This window comes from Alternaria ethzedia, assembly GCF_023757985.1.
Source record: "Alternaria ethzedia strain BMP 0044 chromosome Unknown scaffold_34, whole genome shotgun sequence".
Taxonomy (NCBI): Eukaryota; Fungi; Ascomycota; class Dothideomycetes; order Pleosporales; family Pleosporaceae; genus Alternaria; species Alternaria ethzedia.
In genome coordinates, this window is record NW_026056227.1 from 216,993 (window position 1) to 230,091 (window position 13,099).

General features: G+C 45.0%; 4 protein-coding genes across 4 annotated transcripts; all 4 read left to right on the forward strand.

Moving 5' to 3' along the window:
* Positions 1-364: 364 nt before the first annotated feature.
* YSH1 (endoribonuclease ysh1) lies at positions 365-3,414 on the forward strand (the record flags this gene model as incomplete). The annotated part of the gene is made up of 5 exons (XM_049380944.1): positions 365-514; positions 567-664; positions 923-2,054; positions 2,111-2,792; positions 2,849-3,414. The coding sequence occupies 5 exons, from the start codon at positions 365-367 to the stop codon at positions 3,412-3,414; spliced, it is 2,628 nt and encodes an 875-aa protein (XP_049229370.1).
* Positions 3,415-4,744: 1,330 nt separating this feature from the next.
* On the forward strand, positions 4,745-6,425 carry J4E87_009368 (uncharacterized protein; the record flags this gene model as incomplete). Its single annotated transcript, XM_049380945.1, has 2 exons — positions 4,745-4,752; positions 4,853-6,425. 2 exons carry the CDS (start codon positions 4,745-4,747, stop codon positions 6,423-6,425), a joined length of 1,581 nt encoding a protein of 526 aa, XP_049229371.1.
* A 439-nt stretch (positions 6,426-6,864) lies between these two features.
* Positions 6,865-8,074, forward strand: J4E87_009369 (uncharacterized protein; the record flags this gene model as incomplete). The annotated part of the gene is made up of 4 exons (XM_049380946.1): positions 6,865-7,040; positions 7,160-7,579; positions 7,632-7,963; positions 8,016-8,074. The coding sequence occupies 4 exons, from the start codon at positions 6,865-6,867 to the stop codon at positions 8,072-8,074; spliced, it is 987 nt and encodes a 328-aa protein (XP_049229372.1).
* Positions 8,075-11,716: 3,642 nt separating this feature from the next.
* On the forward strand, positions 11,717-11,998 carry J4E87_009370 (uncharacterized protein; the record flags this gene model as incomplete). The annotated part of the gene is made up of 2 exons (XM_049380947.1): positions 11,717-11,811; positions 11,866-11,998. The coding sequence occupies 2 exons, from the start codon at positions 11,717-11,719 to the stop codon at positions 11,996-11,998; spliced, it is 228 nt and encodes a 75-aa protein (XP_049229373.1).
* Positions 11,999-13,099: the final 1,101 nt, after the last annotated feature.

Consider the following 13,099-nt stretch of genomic DNA (forward strand, 5'->3'; position numbering starts at 1 on the left):
GCAGGCGCGTCGGGGTTGGTGATGTCGCGGTTGACAGAGCGGACGATGAATCTGGGAATGACGAGCACGGACAAAGTCTTGGCAGTCGCGCGCCAGACAAAGAGAGCCGCAACGGTCTACCAACTACCACTCCGCTCTCACTCGACACTGCCACGACTTCTCTCTCACACTTGGGATTCTCCATTGAGGCGTTGAATATCCCTGCGACACCAATTCACGATTAATGAGCTAGGTCCAGGCGCGGTTTATAGATATCTTACGCGTTCTTCTCCGGCTACCACCTGGGCATCCACCAACCCCGTAGCCTCACCTCCGTCGCCCGTATACCACCTAGTAACACATCCACATCTCAACCCACACAACTATGGCGTCGAAGAGAAAGGCGACAGCTATGGCGCCCGAAGATGAAGACCCAATAGATCCCTCCGACGAGCTCATGTTCCTCTGCTTAGGAGGCGGTAACGAGGTCGGCCGCTCGTGTCACATCATCCAGTACAAGGGCAAGACCGTCATGGTGCGCATTCAGGACTCGCATACTCTACGGCACCCATACTAACGAGGGACAGCTTGATGCCGGTATGCATCCCGCACACGAAGGCTTGTCCGCCATGCCATTTTACGATGATTTCGATCTTAGCACCGTAGACGTGCTACTAATTTCACAGTATGTATACGCGCGTCTTGCTTGCCTTGGTAGTTGGGGTTCGGCGCATCACTGGAGTCGGACCATGAGCGCGCAAAGGGCACTCGCAATACAGCGACTTGTATATCACTATGAATGGAATATAATTTGCTTCCTCCCGCTCGACTTCGATGATGTGCCCCTCCCTGGTTCCCACGAATGTATCTACAACTTTGGGCGCTTCTTCCGGGCTCACCCTGAGTCCTCCAGTCGTCCTCCAGCATGCTGACATCAGGCTAGTTTCCACGTCGACCATGCTGCATCTCTACCCTATGTACTTGCGAAGACCAACTTCAAGGGCCGCGTTTTCATGACACATCCGACCAAGGCCATCTACAAATGGCTCATCCAAGACTCTGTCCGTGTCGGTAACATGTCGAGCAATTCCGAGACAAAGATCCAAATGTACACTGAGGCGGACCATCTCAACACCTATCCTATGATTGAGTCAATCGACTTTTACACCACCCACACCGTATCCGGTGTACGGATAACACCATACCCAGCTGGTCACGTACTTGGAGCGGCCATGTTCCTTATGGAGATTGCAGGCCTAAAGATACTCTTCACCGGCGACTACTCGCGAGAAGACGACCGACATTTGGTATCAGCGTCGGTACCTCCGGGCGTAAAGATTGACGTCCTCATCACCGAGTCAACATTCGGTATCTCGATGCATACGCCGCGTGTCGAGCGAGAGGCACAGCTCATGAAGGCTATCACCGACGTTCTCAACCGCGGAGGTCGTGCTCTACTTCCAGTCTTCGCCCTGGGTAGAGCCCAGGAACTTCTTCTCATTCTCGACGAATATTGGAGCAAGCACCCAGAAGTTCAGAAGATACCCATATACTACAACTCCAGCTTAGCTCGTAAGTGTATGCAGGTCTACCAAACGTACGTCTCGGCCATGAACGACAACATCAAACGTCTTTTCGCCGAGCGCATGGCCGAAGCCGAAGCCGCGGGTGACACCGGTCGACGTGGAGCTTGGGACTTCAAGTTTGTCCGTTCGCTCAAGAGTCTAGAGCGCTTCGACGATCTAGGTGGATGTGTCATGCTTGCCTCGCCGGGTATGATGCAGTCCGGCACGTCGCGCGAGCTGCTTGAGCGATGGGCGCCCGACCCAAGGAACGGTGTCATTATCACCGGTTACTCCGTCGAGGGCACCATGGCGAAACAAATTGTTCACGAGCCGGACCAGATCCCAGCAATCATGTCCCGTGCTAGTAACGCAGCACGTCGGCCAGGTCAGAGGGAGAATGAGCAGGCCATGATTCCCCGACGGTGCACAGTCCAGGAGTACAGTTTTGCAGCACACGTTGATGGTAAAGAGAACATGGAGTTTGTGCAAGAAGTCGCCGCTCCTGTCGTTGTAAGTCTAGCTTAGTCCACATCCATGGTGAAGACCACTTACTTACTGAATCTCAGATTCTTGTTCACGGCGAAAAGGGTAATATGACACGCCTGAAGTCTAAACTTCTTTCCTTCAACGCCCAGAAAGCCGTACCCACAAAGATATACTCGCCCGCCAACTGCGAGGAACTTCGCATTCCGTTCAAGACCGATAAGATCGCCAAGGTAGTCGGAAAGCTGGCATCTATTGCTCCGCCTTTACCTCGCTCTCTGTCTTCCAATGGTGAGGGTGAGACTGCTGAAGACCAAGAAGGGGAAAAGGTGGATATGATCAGTGGAGTTCTCATCCAGAACGACTTCAAGATCTCTCTCATGGCGCCCGAGGATCTCAAGGAATATGCCGGTCTGACTACAACAACCATCATGTGCCGTCAGCACCTTACCCTATCAGCCGCCGGTATCGATCTCATACGATGGGCCCTCGAAGGAACCTTTGGCGCAATCAAAGAGAGCAGTCTCACAGATGCTGCCGTTGACGGCAAGATGAACGGCAACGGCACAAGTCACAAAGAGGAAGCAGACGAAGAAGTCAGCCGCACAGAAACAAAGTTCACAGTTATGGACTGCGTAAACGTCCTAATCAAGAACGGAGGAAGAGTAGAAGTAGAATGGGAAGGCAACGTAATCAACGACGGTATCGCCGACGCCGTCCTCGCCGTCCTCTTCACAGTCGAGTCCTCACCAGCAGCTGTCCGACGTAAGTCTCCCTCCCCTCCAGCCCCATTCAACCCTCTTACTAACCCACTCCCCCAGAATCCTCAAAACAGCACTCCCACAGCCACACGCCCCAACCAGAAGCCGACGACGAAATCACCACCACAAAATTAACCCACCGCTTCAAAAAGCCACACCCCCACCGCACCACCGACCCCTCCACGCGCCTAGCCCGCCTCTTCCTCTTCCTCGAAGCCCAATTCGGCGAAGAAGCCGTCCGCCCCATCACCCTCCCCCGCAACAGCACCACAACCGCCACTACAAACGGTACTCCCGCCGCCGCCAACCCAGACACCAACCCAGACACCATGGATACCTCTACCTCCTCCCCCGACTCCACGGAGCCATCCAACATATCCAACATCACCGCGTTCCCCCCTCCCATCGCGCCAGACGACCAGTTATCGGCGGAGGACAAGACGGAGTTGAAGCGACTGCATAATCTGGGTATACCCGTTCCGGGTGTGGAGATCAAGTTTGATAGGTTTGTGGCCAAGGTTTGGTTGGAGGATTTGGAGGTCGAGTGTGCGAATAATGCGTTGAGGGCGAGGGTTAAGGCTGTGGTTGAGAGGGGGGTGGAGACGGTTAGTGGGTTGTGGCGGTAGAGTGGGGGTGGTTTGGGAGGGGGGTTGGGGTGGCGAGGTAGGGGGGATGGATGGAGAGACGGAGGGGAGTTTAGATCATGGAGAGGAGGGGTTTTGACATTCAATCACAGTGGAAGGGTTCTGTCTTTTTCTCTTCTCATTTGCGATTACTTTATGGAGGATTTCGATTCGTTCGTGGGGTTCACTAGTTTACCAGAAAGTCCAAACAGCAGCAACTCCAAGATCCCGATTGCCAAACAACTTCGTGTCTATGCATCCGACTGTAAGCTGGCGAGCCGCTTGAACCAAGGTCCAAGAACAAGCAGACCAATCCTATCCCTCCAAATGCCAAGCCGGAACCTCCAACATAGCCTCCTCATCATGCGTGGGTCGCAGTACCGGCGTCGCGGGCATGCGCGGCTTAGTACGCGATCGCAGGTACTGCATCACCCTCAACAACAGTTTGGAGTGTGAAGCACGTCCCAAGGTGGCGCGGTCTGTGAGGTCGACGTCTTCCCATTCGTTCATGTCGATCTCTGGGCTGTTTGCGCGTGAAGAGAAGCCTGATTGTTGCGACTCTGATGTTGTCGCGTCAGAGGACGCGGTGTCGAGGGACGTAGTCGACATTGTTGAATATGTTGATACCGAATACAGTGAAGATTTTGAAGACGATGTCCGCGATGAGTTTCGTGACGATGTCCGTGAAGAAGTTCGTGATGATGTCCGCGATGATGTCCGCGATGCAGTTCGTGACGAAGCCCTTGAAGGATGGGCCGACGGGAACGGAGACGGCGAGGAATGCGGCTCAGATGGCATGAGGTCGAGCTCGTACCCTTCGGCGTGTTTTGGCTCTTGAGCTTTTGACTTGATGGTATTGAGGTGCGCGTGGACGAGCTGTGAGAGCAACATGACTGGAACCTTGGCTGGTTTCGGGTGGTGGTGGATGAAAAGCGTTGTGTGAAGAGTGCTTTTGAAGGGCCTTGTGACTTTTGTGAAAGACTTGTGTGTGAAAGAGTTTTGTGTAGAGTTGAATGTGGAATTTTGAAATAGTCACGGCGGCCTCTGTTTATATACTCTGATGAATATGGTGAACCGTGGACGTGACATGCGATCCAGTGTAGACATGCGCGATCCATGGTTGTGTCGAAAATCACACTGGTGTGGATTGGCCCATTCGACGCACCTCAGCCATGTGATTAGCATAGGTAGACTGAGCAGGAAGAACTCGTGCTGTGATTGTTTCGATGCGTAGACATCACCGCGCGGGTATGAATTCCGCATCCCACGCTATTGGTGTAGCATTGATTGTGAAGGCAGTGACGACTAGAGTATCCATATGTAGTCCACAACCATGGTCATGTGCACGCAGAACCTGCACCAGTATTATCCCCAATAAAATGTTAGAACGTCAGTCAGCTTACGATGCTTTAATGTATGGTACTGATGTACCACCAATCAGTGCGAGGAGTTTACGTGGGTCGGAGGCTCTAGCGCGGATGCGCGAACGGTTGCGTCAGGCCAATCCAAACACTGCCGATGACTGCGAACAGGAACATTTCGATGAGCGCTTTACTTTCGAAAGGGGCAGCACAGTGCCCTCTTCGACTCGACATGATGATGAATACGAGGCGTCGGACGTCGATCTCGAGGACATCATAGCCCGACTCGACGACCTATGTCGAGAAGAAAACGCTTCATGCCCACCGTATCTTGACATCGATGAAGAAGTGGCGGACGGAAAGCAGTACCGGGATGTGGCAGCGGCGTTAAGGGCTGATGAGCCAGGCATGGATACCTCAGTCCTGGAGCGAATCAGGAACGCAGACGGATCAAGTGACCGGGTATTCGACGACTTACTTGCTCCGTTACGTTTAGAGCCACTACTGTTGGAAACCGAAGAGTCAGAAGAACACATGTTAGACGTAATACTCACTTGGAACAAGCGCATTGCCGACAAGCGTAACAGTGACTCGACCGAGCGCCAGGCCTTTGTTGCTGCTCTCAGGGAAAGAGTGAAGGTTGTCGACCAGATCTTGGCGATTGTCAGTGACAACAGAAATAGCAACCAGGACAATGAAACTGGACAGAATGGTATCCTGGAACCTTCTCAACGTCAACTACTGAAAGCCATTCACGCATACCGGCCAGAAACCAAAGATTTCAAGACTCAGGATCCGTTTAACATGCTCATTATTATGTTAGCGCATATCCGACAGAAGGAGTTTGAGCTTGCCAATAAGGACGATGGCATATACCTTGCTCTCAAGGTGTTGAGCGGACAGGAGCAGCTGGAGCACCGATTCGACCGTGAGAAGAAGAGACGTGCGTATCAAAGGAACAAAAAGAATGCAGAGGAAGATGATAACAAGGAGGAAGTCAAACGATGCGAGACCAAATGGAGAGCCTATAACAGGAAGCTGGCAGAAAGAGCGCGACAAGGACTGATGGCCAAGATCCAGTGCGCGCGGAACGAGTTGAAAAAGGCCGAAATCGACGAGCTGCTGGATCTGGCTGTACTTCGATCAGCACAGCCACGGGACTCTGGAGAACCTCATCCAGGCGTCTACACTCTATCGCAGGAGGAGATATTTGACGCATGTAACAACGCAGACGACTACGACAGTCTCAACCATGAGTTCGCAGAGCACTTCCCGCATCTGGAGACCAAGCTGGAAGTGACCTTAAACAATGCGCAAGACATGAAAACAGTTCATGACACCGTGTTGTTCCGGATGGTGAAGCTCGCTGGTGCTGATCTGAAGGGTCTCGATAAGGATGAGAGGAAAAAGGTAATGACGGCGCGCCTCAACGACCCCGTCACGGCGACGGTAATCGAAGAGACACTAAAAGGCGTGACGGACACACGTCGAGCAGCGAAGCAGATGCTCGAGCAGCTCGGGCTGATAGGGCAACCCATGCGTGAATTGCTGGAAGCTGTAACGGCGAAACGCGACGACCTGGCTGGATTGACACGCCTGATCAATCGCGAGGAAAGTCCGAATAGCAGCAACGAGATCCAAGAGGAGGAGTAAGAGGGCGAAAGGAAGTTGGCGATGCTGGCGGAGATAACGCCCTTATTTCCGGTTGTTGAGGTTTCTGATTCCGATCGATCTCAGTACGTCGCTTGACGCATGTCAATTTTTGCGTCTCATAAGGCTGGACGTCAGCGGTGCCTGGCTTGAGCGATGTAGAATAATGCGCAAATTTAGTACTGCTACAGCACCACCCTGCGCATCGGAATTCGGGTGCGGGATTAATTGATACCGGTGGCACGCACTAAGGCGCGGTGATGTGAATGGAGGGTGTGCTGCAGGGCGGATATCCGGATTGCAGTCGGGAAAGAACGGGTCCAGCGCCAAGCACAAAACTTCTCATCAACTATCGCGGCTTTCTAATCTCCGCCTGTCCATCTTCACCACCACCAAACCTCTCCACTCCACTTCCTTCGCTTCTACGTTCCATACCAGCGAAATGGCCACCTCTCCTCCCCCCACCGCCACCGGCTCCAGCAAGGTCGATGCCGCAAAGGCTAAGCTTGCGGCCGCCGACCCTACCGCGCCCACTGGCCTGGCCCTGTACTCGCGATTCGCTTTCGCCGGTGCCGTCTGCTGCTCCGTCACCCACGGAGCCCTCACACCCGTCGATGTGTACGTTGTGCCGCCCCCCAATGGCTCGGGACGATGCCAATGGCTGCATCGCACACGCTTTGCGACAGTTGACAGGTATCGAAAATGACGACAGAATGCCAAGCTGACATGTGCAACAGCGTCAAGACCAGGATACAACTTGACCCCGCCACCTACAACACCGGTCTGATCGGTGGCTTCCGCAAGACCATCGCCAATGAGGGTATGGGCGCTGTCTGGACCGGTTTCGGTCCTACCGCTGCCGGTTACTTCCTCCAGGGTGCCTTCAAGTTCGGAGGTTACGAGTTCTTCAAGCAGCAGTCCATCAACCTTGTCGGTTACGAGACTGCCGCCAACAACCGCACTGCCGTCTACCTCGCCTCTGCCGCTGTCGCTGAGTTCTTCGCCGATGTCGCCCTCTGCCCTCTCGAGGCTACCCGTATCCGTCTCGTCGGTGACCCAACCTTCGCCAACGGTCTCGTTGGTGGATTCTCCAAGATCCTGAAGACCGAGGGTGTCGGTGCCTTCTACTCTGGTTTCGGACCCATCCTGTTCAAGCAGTATGTACAATTCCTCTGATTGGGAGTTGATTTTTGGCTAATCATCCATCAGGGTCCCCTACACCATGGCCAAGTTCGCCGTCTTCGAGAAGGTCAACGAGGCCGTCTACTCTGTCGTCGACAAGAGCCAAACCTCCAACGGCATGCAGACCGTCTACAACTTGGGCTCTGGTATCATTGCCGGTTTCGCCGCCGCCATCATCTCCCAGCCCGCCGACACCATGCTCTCCAGGATTAACAAGACCAAGGGTCTTCCCGGAGAGGGAACCACCTCCCGTTTGATTAAGATCGCCAAGGAGCTCGGTCTCCGCGGATCTTTCGGTGGTATCGGTGCCCGTCTTTTCATGGTCGGTACCCTGACCGCTGGTCAGTTCGCCATCTACGGTAAGTTTTTTTCTCAACGCCTTCTGTCGCGCCCAAAGCTAACTCCGGGAAGGTGATATCAAGAAGGCACTAGGTGCTACAGGCGGAGTAGAAATCGCTAAGACTAACTAAGTTTTCGTCTTGTGCGATGCGGAGAGAGTGACGGAGGAGATGATACCAAGACAGCCAGGACAGCGGGTCTCGAGGTGGACTTGTCACACAAAAAGTCTGTCTTTTCTTGCATAATGGCTGGCATGGGTTTGTTCGATATCACATTTCTTCTATGTGTTTTGCGTTTATTTGCAGTCATTCAAGTTAGATCTTGCTTCGCTTAGACGGCGATTTTATGTAACAGTACGATCGAGTAGGAAACATACTGCACAATAGACCCAACTCATAATGTCCAAGCACTGCATTCCACGTGAAACTGAACGGCGTTGAAGACCGGGCATTCAATAATGCTGATGATGTTCTTAACATCAAAGACTTCATGCCCATGGGGAATCTAAGGTCTAGAAGCAAGTCGTATCGTCTGGACGGATACAAAGCGTACTTCTTCAATATAGCAACTTGTACTACACCTCTAGTTCTAGACCACAAAATAGCAGTTGTAGATCTAACATCTTCGAGTAATACAATGCCGCCTAAGTGCCGGCTCTATAGCACTAGTAAAAGGCATTAGCACGTTATAGAGTATATCTAACACTATTATAACGTTAAATTGTGTAATCTAATAGCTCTTAAGACTATTAAATTCTCTTACCTAACTAAGAAGAGGTAGTAAGCGTAATTATAGTAGCTGCAAATAGAATAAAAAGTATAAAAGTAGTAATTATAAGTTAGATAGCTAGAATATAGTAGAGATTTAGATTAATTTAAGTTATATATTAAACTATAGTAGCTAAAAAGCTAAGAAAAAGCTAATTAAAAGTATAGTTATAAAAGTATAGTAGTAAAAAGTATACTTTAAAAGAACTTTATTTAGTATAAAAAAATATATTTTTAAATATTTTTTATTTAAATATATTTTATTTAAAGTTTAAAGTAAAATAAAATAATATAAGTAATTTCTATATAGTATTTTAAAAAGCTAAGTAAGTAAAGTATATACTACTATATATATATAAATACTAATTAAGTATAAAAAGATTTAAGTTCTTATAAATAGTAGATTTTATAAATCTAAATATAGTAACTATTATAAGAAGAAAAAGTATAAAAATAGTAAATACTAGAAGAATAAGTTTACTATTAAATATAAAGCTTATAAAGTTATTTAAGAAGTTTATTAAAGATATAAAAGTATAAGGTATATATATATATATATATATATATATATAAAGTTTAGAAGTAAGTAAGTACTAATAGTATATAAAGGTTTATAATCTTTTTATAGATATATAGCTTTAAAAATTAAAAAGAAATAGTAAATATAATTATTATAGCTATAAATAAAATAAAAAGTATAAATAAAGTAAGTATAAGTTAAGTAGCTAAAATATAGTAAATATTTTAAATTAATTTAAGTTATATATTAGAGTATAGTAGCTAAAGAGCTAAAGAGAAAAAAGCTAAAAAAGAAGTATAGTTATAAAAGTATAGTTATAAAAATATAGTAGTAAAAAGTATACTTTAAAAAAACTTTATTTAGTATAAAAAAATATATTTTTAAATATTTTATCTAAAATAAAAAACTAATAAGTAAGCTAAAGTATATAGCTAATTTCTATAAAACTACTTAAGAAAGCTAGTAAGTATTATAAAAGTATATATATATATATATATAGGCGCTAATTAAGTATAAAAAAAACTAGTAAAGAAAAACTTATATATAAGCTTTTATAAGTAGTAAATTTTATAAATTTAAATATTAAAACTATTAAAAAGTAAAAGAAAGTAAAGATAGTAAGTTATAAAAAAAAAGTAAAGAATTTATTAAATATATAAATTCTAAAGTTATTTAAGTAGTTTTTTAAAAATATTAAGATATAAAGTATATAAGTATAAAGAGTAAATAGTAAATAATAAATAAAAGCTAATAGTAAGTAAAAGTAATATATAATAATAGCTTTATAAGTAAGTAGCTAAAGTAGCTAAAGAAGCTAGTAAAAAAAGTACTAAGTATTCTTAATTTAAAGAGTAGTAGTATAGTTTTAAATAAAAATAAAATAACTAGTAAGTAAAGAATCTAGATAAATACTATTAAAGTATAAAATAATTTAGTATTATACTTAAGTATCTAAGTATTTATAAAGCGCGTAGTATAATATATTAGTTAAGTATTATATTAGTATAAGTATTTATATATAATAGTAATAGTAATAGTATTATAATATTACTAGTAATAGTATTTTTATAAAAGTAGCTAAATATAAAGCTATATTTAGTATATTAGTATATATATATAATATAATATAATATATATAGTATAAAGTAATTATATATTATATAGTATATAAAGTAGTATATAAGATAGATATATAGTAGATAAGTATAAGTATATTATAAAAGTACTAGCTAAGTAGCTATCTAAGGTAGTAAGCGCCTAAAGTACTATATAGCCTTAGTAGACTTAAAAGCTTAAGAGTTAAGTAAATATATATAGATAGATTATTCTAACTTAGACTAAAGAGTTTAGATTAAAAGCTATTTAAAGATTAAATAAGCTAGTATAGTATATATTAAGTAAACTTAATCTAAAGAGTAAAAGTAAAAGTAAGTTAAAAAGAAAGATAATATTAAATTATAAAGTATAAATAAAAGCTATAAAAAATTAAAATAGTTTAGTATTATACTTAAGTATCTAAGTATTTATAAAACGCGTAGTATAATATATTAGTTAAGTTTTATATTAGTATAAGTATTTATATAGTAAAGTAGTAAGTAGTAATAGTAATAGTATTATAATATTACTAGTAATAGTATTTTTATAAAAGTAGCTAAATATAAAGCTATATTTAGTATATTAGTATATATATATATATATATAATATAATATAATATATATAGTATAAAGTAATTATATATTATATAGTATATAAGATAGTATATAAAAGAAGTATATAGTAAGTATATAGTAAGTAAATATAAGTATAAGTATATTATAAAAGTACTAGCTAAGTAGCTACTTAAAGTAGTAGGCGTCTAAGGCGCTATATAGCCTTAGTAGGCTTAAGAGCTACATTAAGTAGGTATACATAGGTAAGTTATTCTAACTTAGACTAGAGAGTCTAGGTTAAGAGCTCTTTTGCCTAACTATTTTATACTACTTCTCTTCTCTTAATTCTCTCTAAAAGTTAACTATGTAATACAGAGTACTTTAAGAGAGATATCTCCGCGTGTTTGCAGTCTAAGATGCAACAATTCCGCTAACAACACTTGCTTAATACGACGTGCTTAATTTATCTTAACATTTAAGTACACCCGCTCCTAGAAGGCTATAAAGTACTACGACGGCATTAAGAACATGTATTAACACTACAAGTCGGCGCTAGGATTCTGTGTCCGACATTAGACAACGCTCTTAAAATCGCTAAGTAACTCCCGGGTCTACTAAGTTAAACGTAATCTTCGCGGTTAGACACTATATATTCCTCTACACTATGTAGATTCTAGATTTCTTAAGCTGTCCTACTACAGCTTTTGGTAGAGCTACACAACCAAGTATAAGTGCCGGCATACCACCTAGGCAAGTATAAGATATCGTCCATCCGGGATAACGTGCGGAACTTCATCGACAATCAACTAGCATCTAACGAAAACCTCAGCACCCGGATGAAGACCAAGGCCGTCGCGCATTCGGACGACCTAACATTCATCATCACAATGCTGTACCAGCCCAACTACTTGTCAACGTTTGGGAGCATAAGGTTAGTCCTAAACCTCACGCTGTACATGCTTCTCGTCGTCGACACATGTAGCAGAGGGGATAAGTTCGCGCGCAATCCCGTACGACCTAAGTATATGTGTCTGCGATGGGAGGATATAGAGTTCTACTCTTTCCAGTGCGACAACGATAACGAGTTCGACATCCGAGCCCAGGTCAAGATCAGATAGGCAAAAGGCAAAACACTCGACGACTCGGCCTACAAGACGCTACCATTTCCTGGCCTGCTGCCGACGTCCATAGCGCTTCAGAATACACTGCGTCTACTGCTCACGCTAGCTATAATAGACGATATCCGAAGCTAGAACGATCTTCGGTCTCTACGACTCCCCGCTAAGGTTGCAAGCACAGGTCGAAGGCTAAAGATACGGCCAAGACAGGACAGTCCACTTGTGGTCGGCCCACGGGATCACTAGCTCCAAGGCTCCAGTCGCAGAAATGTGTCGGATCTGTAACCAATAGCTAGTCAACCCCGCCGAGGCCATCTCTCACGCAGTCACACATCTAGACACGGTGCAAACCACGATCATAATGCACGGATACTGTGGAGTAAAGATAGGACGCGATCTAATACCAAGATTGTGCCCTTTCTGTGCTCATAACGAGTCTCTTCCAGCCCACGAACGCATCGCGACATTCACCCGCGAGAGCCACCCAAAGCATATCCGCGGCCACCTCAAATCTGTTAGCAACTCGCTCGTCACCTGCCCATGCTTCCCGTTAACCTGTACGAAAGAGAAGGAAATAGACAATCTCCACCTTGAAGCTCATCTCCAGATCACCCATAGATGTCTGGTATTAGCCCGCATTAAGCGTCGTTCAGACGACGCCACCCCAGAAACGGCCGGGTCACAGCGGGTAACTAAGAAGGTTAGCAAGAGCACGCGATAAGCTGTAGAACAACTCAGTGGAAGCAGAGGAGGTGTCAACGGAGGGTCATATCTCGTGGACATCGTTTGTTGTAAGATTTAAGGCGATGTTATCAGTTCTACCACATGTGCAATGCTTCCAATATCAGTCACATAGCTAGAGACATAATCTATATTCATCATTTGTTTGTCATGTCTCCCCGTTGCATTATTAGAAAGGTTGCTTTATCTTATCAACTTGCTTCCCTAGTTGTCCTAGCACTCATAGACATATGTCGCGTCTCCTGGAAATAGCTTTTTGTCTTTTTTATCTTCGCAATCGACGTTGTTAAGGTTTCATATCCTAGTAGATAGGTTAGCTCCAACTAAGTTTGTTCAGGTACTGTCTCCAGTCTTGCATAA